The sequence below is a fragment of the Notothenia coriiceps genome, unplaced genomic scaffold, assembly GCF_000735185.1.
Source record: "Notothenia coriiceps isolate Sejong01 unplaced genomic scaffold, NC01 NC01_scaffold00017413, whole genome shotgun sequence".
In the NCBI taxonomy this organism is placed as follows: domain Eukaryota; kingdom Metazoa; phylum Chordata; class Actinopteri; order Perciformes; family Nototheniidae; genus Notothenia; species Notothenia coriiceps.
In genome coordinates, this window is record NW_011350114.1 from 126,048 (window position 1) to 137,943 (window position 11,896).

At 39.0% G+C, this 11,896-nt stretch overlaps 1 protein-coding gene across 1 annotated transcript in view; it reads right to left on the bottom strand.

The window, feature by feature from the left end:
- Nucleotides 1-11,028: 11,028 nt before the first annotated feature.
- LOC104950390 (transmembrane protein 132C) overlaps nt 11,029-11,896 on the bottom strand; it is a 58,089-nt gene continuing 57,221 nt past the window's right edge. Inside the window, exon 8 of the mRNA XM_010776910.1 lies at nt 11,029-11,866. Coding sequence (XP_010775212.1) covers nt 11,827-11,866 — 40 coding nt within the window. The 3' untranslated portion in view covers nt 11,029-11,826. The remainder of the gene's footprint in view (nt 11,867-11,896) is intronic.

The following is an 11,896-nucleotide window of genomic DNA, read 5'->3' on the forward strand; positions in this document are numbered from 1 at the left end:
TAGGAAATGTCTTCTGCCTTTGTTGGAGTTTTCTTCACTCAATATGAATGCTTTTTTGCTATGGTCACATGACAGGAAGTGGCATTTCTCTTTGACCAGTGTCAAAGTCATGACTGATCTTAAATCAGATGTCTGGGACGTGTTCAGACTTTCAGAGTGCACTGACATTCCACATCCTGCCCGTGAAGTGTTGGATCACATTCAGTGAAATGTCAATGTTTTAATGGATGCCTTTAATGTCAGATCTGGCACATTTAACATGAACTCTTATTCTGTCGGAAAGGGCTATATTTGAAAATATAATTGGTTGTGCGTGTGTTGGACATGTCAGGGACAGCAGAGGCCAGAAAGCATGTGCTATCCATTTAGAAGATTACAGCGTCAATAATCCTCTTTACGAGCTACGGGGCGCAGAAAAATAATGTTATGATATATTTACAGCTGGAACAAACACACATTGATTCCCTCTTTGATTTCATCCAGAGACAGGGGATGGCCTTGAATGCATTGAAGCATTAACATGCTGGGTCATTGCACCGAAGGTCTGGATCAATTGATCTGTTTTCCAACGTTAAATTGAAATTGAACCATTTCATCTGGCCTCACATGGCTTTCTCAGAGCCACTCGGAGGTAAATGGTCCTATAACTTTATGTCACTAAGATATTAGATGGCCGACTCTTTCTGGTAGTGCATTCACAATCTTCTCATATACTAACTCAGAGCTGTAAAACATGACCGCAAGTTATATCCAAACTAAAAGAAGTGTAATAATCGAAATACCGCACTCTGGTTGGTTTGCTATATTTCCTCCTTTGGTAAAAATGTTGCTTTCAAATAACTGTCAAATTATTTTGGCTTCACTAATGTGTTTTACAGTGAGTCCTTGTTTAGTCTTTTGCTGCCGTAATTATCCTTCCATATTTTTTTAAGTGGTTAGCAGCCAAGTGGGCCCTGGGGGGCGAGGTCTGAAAGGAGGAGGTAGAGCCTAAGTTCATTTTAAATACATTAGAGAAAGAACCAGTATACAACTGAAACCTGGCACACTTTTGAATGTTGCCAAACAATTTAGATTTACAGCCTTTTTTGCGAATCCTCTTTGTAATTCCTCGGGTGCTAGATAAAAGACAATTGTGGAAAGTGGAACCAAGTTTGAGATCCAGTCCTCGGACAGAGTCATCTTAAGGCTCCAGAAATCACATGTTTTTAAGAATACAAATCATCTCAAAATCAGGTTTTCTTACATGCTGACACGATCACATTTTACTAAACATAGTGGTTATTCCTTAATTTATTTAATTGAAAATATATTCCCTGCTTTCTGTCAGCAGTCCTGCGGTGTTAATGAAGACTGCAGAGGCAGACTCTTGGTTTATTATCCGTTAGGCGAATTATTGATTAAAAAAATACAAGCTTCCTCGCTACAAATGCACTTCCCCTTTCCTCCCGTGCTCTCCTGTCAAGTATTGTTTTGGTCTCTTCATGAATTATTCAGAGACTTCTTTGGCTGATTTCTCCCATTTTAAACTTTTGATCAGTTTAAGAAAACAACAAAATAAGTTATAAGTGTCACAGGGGTCAAAGAATCAGGGTTCCCTTTTCCCCCATTATTCATTAATGTTGTTGAAGTTCACAGCTCTCTGTTCCCAGATCAACGGTTTCAAGATAAAGGGAGTGGATCTTTTTTTTGTATCCCCCTAAATGTGTATCTCACCACAAGAGCATGCACGCAACAGTGACTGGAAAATGATTATTTATATGCATGATACGCTTGGTGACATAACAGAGGGTGATGTGATCATGCAACCCGGCGGGATAACCTTTTTCAAAATGAGTTAATCCTGCTGTTTCATCAGGAGCAAAGCCTGTTAAGTCATGTACAAGATGCAGATACCCTAATGCAGTGAGGTGGATGTGATGCAGGCCTTTGGTGTGAAACTGTTTTAATCACAGTTGGGAAAGTATTCCGAGAGGAGTATTTTGCCATTATATCTTTGACATCTTCAGCCAAGTCTCCACAAATACACAGGTCTTTTTTTCAACACAATTGTTACTCCTTACTGAAGAGCTTGTACTGTATTCAAGATTAGTTTTTAACATTTTCTCCTGCTTCACATTTCACACATTCCAAAACAATTACATAAAAGTAAGATTAAAGATCTTTGTTAATCCTGCCTGTCCGTACGCACCATCTCTTCCTAGACGGCTGCTAACTTTAAATTGATTAGGTTTTACTGAAATACACTCGCATTCAAACATGCACAGGCACACACATTCCCTGCCACGTGAAGAGGAAGTACTTAAATTGAGTATTGCCCCCATATATAATTAAAATCAAGGACTTTTCTCTCTGCTCTGTATTCGGTGTGACAGCTCCACATGGTGGGGAGCTAATGGGAGCTTTCTGAGGAAATGGCAGACTGCTCTGGGGCTTCACATTTACTCATTTGAGGATAATGTTTAATATAAGCTATAGGTATCTCTGAACAGTGATGACAAATGTGCCTTAATGGGGACTGTTACATGAACCAAAGACAGGTTCTTGCATATGCTCTAGCAAGAGAAAAGTGCTCATTAAGAGGCACCCTTCAACAACCAGCTCACCGAAAAAGTCTCCTCGCCCAGCAGAGGGGTAAACAGTCCTCTCACGCTGATAGCTACAAAGTCAATTGGTCAGCTGGACATGGTCAAGAGGACAAAAGCTGCTCTAAAGCCAATCCAATTGTCTCCTTACTTGAACAAGGGAGACAATTGCTGTTCTTGTTTTTTTCCTTCATGTAAAACCCTGAAACAGGATTTGTTTAGAGCGTTCCTCTTGGGATTTGTTCCTGAATGAGGACAGCCATTTCCGGGAAACAGCAAATGATAAGAGACTAATTCGAAGAAAAAGAAAATTGAAAGCTTAAAACATGTGTGTCCTGTATGCTCAGTCTCAGCATGGTCTGTTTGTCCTCCCCTCCCTCCTGTGCAGAAGTAATACATCAAATCACAGCGGAGGCATCGGTTTATTTTCTCCTCTTTTTTTTTTTATTGCATCCCATCCCCACGAAGAAACAAACCGTCCTTTAATACCGACGAAAGACTCCCTGGCTCGAAGCACAGCTGAGGGCCCGTTTTGCTGCGTTGTATCTGATGCTTCAGTCCCACAGCATCAGATCTGTCTTGCTTTGTCAAGGCAGATGAGCGGGGTCAACCGTCTCCGCTTTCCGGAGGTTTCACCGTTGCGAGATGAGAAGTAACAAGCCCCCCTCCGCTGAATCCTAATTCCTGACAGCCTCCCTGCCATGCTCACTTCTAACGGGTCTTTTATGTCGAGCAGAAACACAACAACACTCGCGAGATTGTGGCCGTTTACCTTTGCCTTTTGTATTCTTTTAACACGTCGCAGTACTTTGGGATAAAAGCGCCCTCCTGCTGTCGCCCTCTGAAGACGCTGTGCCTGACTCTTTTGTTCTCCACATCTCCGTGTTTGTAATTTGCTGGAGCTCACTGTTTTCAAACATCCGAATGCCAGTCTTGTGTCTCCATCGTAATAATGCCCTTGTTTTCTCTCTCTCCAGGTAACATCAACGACTGCTCTCTGCACTATTACTTCTTCCTCCTGGCAGGGATCCAGGGTGTTACCTTGCTGGTCTTTCTTATCGTCTCTTTTAAGTACGAAAGGCAGAGGGGTCGGACAGGAAGCCAAAGGCAGAGACACACTTCCTCTTGACCCGTCCCCCATGTCCTCTTCACCAAAGCTGCCTTTTGCATCATATCACTCAGTGCCCAAAGACCCTGTCGAATAGGTACTTATTAATTTACTCCCACTAGTTTGGTTCACCTTCCAGTTACAAATTGTCATGATTATATTTCGTATTTATGTTTACTCAAGCTTTTAAGAGGAGACTCTTTGTTTATCTATCACTGGATGAACGCACAGGAACCACTGAACGTAGAGATGAATTCAGGAGCCATGTTTGAGTCTTCTCTACTGTACTCCTGTTTGTTTACCCTTGTTGCCTTTTTTGTTGTTGATCATTTGCACTTTTGAAGTGGTGCCATAACACAAATGTGATATCTAGATATTTTCTAATCATGAAAAATGCTCAGTTGTTTTTATAGTTGGATTTTTACATTTCCTTTTCTAACAGTTTCTTTATTTTGACTTTAGCTAACAATTTGATACACCAGGATTAAAATGATCTCTAGACTAACATCCAGTCAGACATGTGTGCATTAAATGTACTTAGCATTATTTTTTTATTACAATTACGCCTTTTGGCTTTTTGATAGCTTTGAATACCTATGCAGTTTTAACTCCGAGACTAGTTGTATGTTTTAAACCATTGCTATTAATGACAGAATAGGGCTTTGTTTGAGGAGATCAATACACTTTAATTTATGTAATCTATTATTCAAATCTAATATTCAGAGAAAACAAATGTGTTACCAGTGCCTGTGATTACATATTGTAAATCCTTATGAATCCCTTCCATAAATCCACTTTAATTCCTCAAACAGAACCATACACATTAATATTGAAAACTCCTTGTGATAACAAATACTCCTGTAAAGCTTCAAAGCACTTTTTTGCATTTCTGGCCAAGCTGCGTGTCCGTTTGACCTTCAACTAATAGAAATGAACCTAAAGCTTAAGAGGCCACCTTGAGTCGAGCTCTTAAAAATATCTCCTGCATCACATGCTGGGTTCTAAATAAAAAGGAGTGTGATTTACACAAGCAAATTACATATTTGTTTCATCTTCCCCTACATTTAGATTCTGATAGATAAATCGTAATTTCCTTGCATTTGTTGTCAGGGATCTTTAACAGTGTTATCATGGCTTTGCAGCATTGCCAGAAAATCTTAAAAAATAGGTTTTGTTGTTGTATTTATTAGACTGTGATGCTTTTGTTTTAGCTTAATACTGCTCAGAAAAATGCTGTCTTAATAATGATATTTTCAGAATAGGTATAGAGCAAGAGGTACTGCATTTTATTAACAACAACAACAACACTCTCAGGGCTCAGACTGATATAACTCTCCAGGAATTGTACAATTGCCTTTGGGAGCACAGAACTGTGTTTACCCTGTGGTGTGAATAAAGTTACATTTGTAACAGCACATACAACGCAGAAATTTGACTCCTGTTAGTGATTTCAGTTTGTGTTAAAGGGGTCGTTTAAATGGCTTTGTTTTATTGCATATTTGATATATACTTGCTTTGTCATTTCAGTCCTCTCCCTAAAGATTTGTAATGTTTATTTTGGAATGATGTTCTGTTTCCATAATGCTAAGGAACTTGAATTGTGTTGTATTTGTTGCCATTAAAGTATATTAAATAAATAATTGAGTTTCTCATTTTCTGCCATTTTATAATAAGACAAAGTTAGTTCATACATCTGTCACATCACTTATTGCAGTTTTAAAATGTTCTCTGAATTAGAAACATTTTAAGCAACAGAAAACATTCATATATGAGTAAGAGCATTTTCCAAATCCAGAGGATGTGATGACCCTGGTGTTAAAATGGGAATCACGGATAGTGCCTGCCTGGATGCTTTTGTGATGAGGGCTATTGTTTATTGCTCCTGGGAAACCCAAAGCAGGCTTTGTAAATGAGTCATATAAAAACACAGCATGCTGTTTGGGAAAAGGTTGGAAACACAAAGGTTTAACGCCTCATCTTGCATTCCCACTGCGTAAGTATTTCTTCTTAGTTTCATCAGACACAGATTGAAATCAACACGTCATCACACATCTTTTTTTAATGCGAAGTCCTAAAAGCCAGGAGGCTCGGAGAGGGCAATTTCCTGTCTAATTTGGTCGGAGAGCCCACATAGCCGTGACTGAGCAGACAGCTTGATGTTTGAAGCCAACACAATGCCTCAGGGTCATAATTCTAGTGTGGCGGCTTGTTTCTCATATTTAGAGACATTTCTGACACTCCAGTGGTTATGGTGGCAGAATTGCAATGCAGTAACATTGAGATATATAGTTCTGACCTCCCACTATTTTATTTTGATTTGTTGGCCATGGTTCAAGCAAACAACAGTAGCTTGGAAACAGCGGCTCAGTATATATTTGTATCTTCTAAGGTCCCTTTGTTCTTTTGTTTTTCAGTATGTTCCAGGAGCTAAGATAACGCATTGCCTACAAAATTCAAAATGTAAAAGAAAATACATTTTGTTACACCATCCTAGTATTGTAAGGGTTGGTTTTAACATTGTTAGTCTGTCGGTCTACCTCTCTGGTCTAGTGCAATCTACATGTTGGATGGATTCTCCCAATCCTTATGGACAGATATTCATGGTTGCCAGAGGATGCATCCTGATTATTTTTGGTTATCCCCTGACTTTCTCTCGAGCACCAACCAGAGCTCAAAATGTGTGCTTGGCGTGGAATGTACCAACAAATACTTAAGTAGATTACTATGACACGTGTGAGATATCTCCTCAGGATGAACTGTAACATTTACAAAATCCCTTAAAGTTATGTATAGCTAAATCATACTAAATGTTGTGGCCAATACTTTGCTTTATGATTTAATAACTGCAAAATAATAATAATCTATTACATTGTTATCAACTTGTTGTGACTCTTTGTCTTGTTTATTTGTATCCCCCTAATCAAATAAGCACAACTTAAATTAGAAAAAAAGATTTCTTCTTGTTGAAAAGCTGCCAAAATTAGGATAGCAACAATGCAGTAATTATTCCACATTTAAGTCAGTGGTATTTACTTTCTCCAAACATCCTCAGTTTTACATCAAAGTGTATGAAAATGAAGTAGAAAAGTTTTAAAAACACAGATAAAAATAAGTCTGTGGATGACGCGGCATGTGTCTGTTTTACATAATCTACAGAATGCTAAACTGCTTTTAATTGTATTACTGAGTCTTAGTGTACCTGTGTAATGAGCGACCGGCAGATGCTCCAGAAGATGTTCCTCCAGTAATTGGAGGATTAGGAGGTATCATCACATGTTAATTAAGATAAGCTAATGCACACACAATGTTTAGGAAAAAGGGCCAAGCAGACACATCGGCTATCTCTGAGTACTAATGATCCGCACTCACAGAGAACTAATTATCTTATCCGAGCTGTCTCTGTTAGTCTGCATCCCGGAGCATTTTCTGATTCAAAATGGGACAGCGTTGGACAAGAGACAAGTTGTTTTACTTCAACTTCATCCCTAATGAGTCATGCTGAGAATATGAGCCTCTTACAATCTCCTGTTGCAGAAATGTTGCTGCTCAGGTCTTGTCACTTAAAAGGCTCTCTTCTGTTGAACTGAGCAGGTTAGGATGTTCATTCAGACGGATGATCTGTGAAATAAGCAACCGTAAAATGTGTTTAACAGCGTACATCCATCTGGATTTATGGCTTCAACCTAGGTTATTATGTGCAGGCCCTGTGGTTTAGAGCGTCTTATTTGTACAGAATGAGGCTTGACTCCCATAAAACAGTACAGGTATCAAGATGAATTTTTCTCAGCCACACTGAGGAATACCATTTGTGTTAGGCGTATCTTTGCAGCCCTCTGACCTTCTCTTGTTTTCCGGCAGGCAGAAAAATGCCCCTTCCTGTCTCAGGGTGCCGGCTGATATGTCGCTCCCCTGAGCACGGTGCTCTGCTCTCCTCCTGGGCCGATACATCTAAATGACACGGTTGGTTACTCACCACATGCTGCTCAAGGGCTACTGTAGTTCTTTTTTGTCTTTAGGTTTAAGAGTTATCGCTGATACTTTTTATAGTGCATATGTTTTTACTGTGGGTAGGTTTGTACTCATATCACATTGTAAAAATCTAAAGCTGATTCTAATTGTGATTTGCCTCAATTCTGTGTATCAATGTTGATCTCCACAAACAGTTCATTTGGGATTAAGGATAAGGGCTGGTGGTATTCTTGAATTGATATACTGTCAAATGAAAAGACATAGGAAAATCTGCTCAAATAATGTAGGTCAACCCTTTGAGAAACTCTGAATCAACCAACAACAGTATAACATGTTGTGGTTGGACAATATAATATGAATTGGAACTATCAGATCCGACAGGGTACCATCATTTAATAAGGTTAGACTGAAGAACAATAACTTTAGTTATTGTATGCTAAATGACTGTTACCTTGTTTCTTGTCTTGAATTATGTTTCTTTGTTGATGTTGCAAATGGAGCTGCTGTGATGCAAGACATTTCAGACTTGATCTGACCATCAATTATCCTATCATATTTAATTCCAAAACCAACAATGAATTTACACCCAAAGTCTGATATATCGTATTCCTCTCTGCCATAGACTTGTTTTTTTGTTCAAAAAGCTATTTAAATCACTAGAACACCAACCACCTATGTATTAGCTATAGCTTAAAATAGTCCTAAACTATTGCTCTAGTATATCATTATGAGTATGTTTTGCTTAAAAAAACTACAGTGCAGAGCTATTTTAAGAGATAACCTTGCTGTACATTTAAAAATTAAAGCAAATGTCTTATTTGTTCATATTTTATCAAGTGCCGATTAGGTAAGTCATAAAGTATTGAAATTGTGTGTTTTTATGTTTTTTGTGGGATTTGGTGACAATAAGAAAACTATGGAATATTGCCAGCCTAATCCTGTTAAATTATTATAAACTCAAGGTAAGACTGAGGTAAGGGGCTATGTAATGACGCTAAAAGTAACTTAAATTGCTAGTGAGACAAGATACAACTGGGCGTGTGTGCTGTTATTCGTGTTGTTGCTCTTGTCAAGTGGGAGATAGTATTTACAAGGCACAGATTTGGCACAAGGGTGTTTTTTTACGAGTGCTGTTGTCTTTGGTTCCCTGTGGCTTAATCTGTAAAAAATCGGTCAGACTAGAAAGTCAAGCTGACCTTGACAGCTGCTCTATCGTTCCACGAGAAAGCATGTTTGTGCGCTTTTAGTTGATGTAGAACCATTGTGAACTTATTTAGAAAGGAATTAAAAGGAAGCAACATAACTCAAGCACTGAATAATCATTTGGAAATTGCAAATACAGAGCCGACATATTAGGACCACAGGGAGCACAACCAACCATTAGCGGGAGTTTGTTGGTCTCACATCATCAATTTAATTAAAAATCCATTTAAGATGGAGGCCTGGGGAAGGATTTTACTTTTACTCTTAGAGAAGGCAAGACATCAAGGCCAATGAAAATGAGTGTTGAGTTACCATGCTCTAAGAATGGAAGTTAATACAGTCATTATATCTGCTGTGCCACATCCCAGCAGGTGTGAACACTTGTCTAAAACTGGGGCTCGAGGGGGTGGAGACAGCAGGTCTTTAATGGGCTGCGCTGTTCTGTCCCTACCTGAAGAGGCTGAAACCACCGACGACGGTCACGGAGAGAGAGTCGCAGTGGTGTTTTAATTACATGGGGCCCTCCATCAATCACGCCCCTTGTGGCTGACAGTTGAATCCCTCCCAGGATCTGCACCGGCTCTCCTCGCCCTTCACAGTCCACAGGCTGGGCACAGCAGCCATGGTCCCAGCACACAGCACTCTCTGCACATGATCCCGCTTTAATCCCCTGCAGCCACGGATAGAGCTTCAGAAGAAGGAAAACCACAAGGCGAATTGCACCGGAGAAAAATAAATCAGGACAGCAGAAACTGAGACAAATGAGTGAGCAGGGGGAGGTTTTCCTGATTGTGTCTGTGAATAAATCATGGAATCAATGTATATGTAAGCTACACTTACAATGGTTTAAACGTTAAACCAAAGATATATGGAGAAAGTATTTAAAGTCAAAAAGTTGAGCCGAATCGTCACATTTTTTACTTTTCCTAGACTTTAAAAGTTGATTTAGCCTGTAACAGAACAACATTTTTGTTTTCACATTTTTGAAAATGTATATATATTTTTTTAGATTCCATGGTAGATCAGCTTATTACCAGTAATATGTTAACAGCACCTCTGAAGCTTAATACTAACATACTATATCTTGAGACTCACGAAGCTTATTTTGCCAACCAAGTAGCCTATAGGTTGGCACAAAACCCCATGTACACCCTTGGATCTTTTTTCTACAATGTAGTATTTTCACCACTAGAAGAGTCAAGATGTTGTCTTTATGCTAAGCTAACCGTCTGCTGTACTAATTGTAGCTTCAAATGTATTGTGAAGAAATAAGAGTGTCAATCTTTAACACAGCAAACAGTAAATAAGCCCAGTTCTCAGCATTTAAAACTACTCCTTTAATTATACTAGCTATCATGGCTTGTTATTTTTCCATTTGAAATCTATTTCTTGATTTTTTTGTGGGTTGATCATTTGGTGGCTCAGCAAGCTGGGAACCATTTGCAGCACCACAGAAGTAAGAGAATCAGTAGACAAGCTGTTTGAAATAATTAAATAAAAGTGGAAAAGCCACTCAAACTAATACAGGAGTCGGAGGGGCTCTTTTCAGTGCCGACTCTTGCTCTAAATGGCGTCCCCTTATTGCACTCAAGGTAGTGCTACTATTTGCTTAAGTATCTCGCCTCCCTTCTTCCAAGCTAAAACTCTGAGTGTTGCTGATTAACAGTCTGATCCACACTGCAGCAACAGTTAAGATAATGTGAACATTTCTCTGCTTGATAGAAAATAATAACACAAAAAAACGCAATCAGCCAACACCACTGTGATGATAATAACATTCACTGAGCAAAAGGCAATTTTTCAGCCGACTGCCTTTGTTTAGCAAGTTTTCAGAGATGATTATTATTTGTGCAATTATCTGGATAATAAAATATCCTTTATCAAAAAGAACACATTTCCCACCTTGCCTTTAATTATCCCTCTTTGTATCCACACTATCCCCAAGAGATGGAGTGCACATTTCATCCCAGTTTGTCCATAACACACAGCTTATCAGTATGCTTTTCCTGAAGGCTATGGGAGAGAGGTTAACAAGACCTTAATTGGCATTTTCTTCAAAGCTCAGTAAACTTTAAACTGGAGGGTGGACAGCGGGAAATGTCACATTACCATGTCGTTCGGCAATTTAGTTCAAAAACCCCTTCATGCTCTGCTGTCATGTTAGGGCACGAGTTCTAATAGACGAGATGAGAGTATTAATGACCAGTGCCTTTCTTCTCCTCGGCCAGCATTAAAGGGAGCAGATGGCAATGCCTTGTTGGTGAATTGCATCTCTTTAAATACTTTTTATACAAACATGAATGTGTAATTGGTTTCTTTTCATCCACCACAATCCTCGGCTGACCTCAGTACTTGATGCTGTGGTCAAGAAAAGCTGATACACACTCTTGACATAGTTGTGTATTTCTTAAATGTTATGAAAATACAATATACAGAGCAACAATACAATGCTTTGGAGAATGTTTGGTATATACAGAACAGGTTTTCTGCTGTGTTAAGGAGAATGAGAATGAACCAGAAAGTTGTGCCTTTTTTTTTCCATCTACATGCAGAAATGTCTCATCGCTTGCTTTGGCCTTTACAGAAGTCTTCCACAGATGAATGATCTGACGTAAGAAATTAAAATCCAAAATGTTACAAAACTTCCAAAACCATTTAATGTGCACACACATCCGGAACATCTATCTAGCCATCTTACGGTTTGTTTTAAAATCTACATGTCGTCTGAATTGTACACGTCGTAGTTGCTGCTAGTCATGGGTTCATTCTATCTAAACCCTGTAGTATTAAAATTAACGATCAAAAGCTAATCATCTGATTAACAAAGGAACAAAAGAATCACGTAACGTCCTCTTTCATTGACTTTTTTTTTCTTCCATAAATGATTCATCATCAGTCACTTGTGGAATCACCACAATCCTCTTTAATATAATGACCCTTTGGCAGTTTGGGATGATTTTGACGTCAATTTCCGGTTCCGGTTTCAGTCCAGACCCACTGTCCTCTGAAAGGCATAAGGGTGAGTTTGTTACAA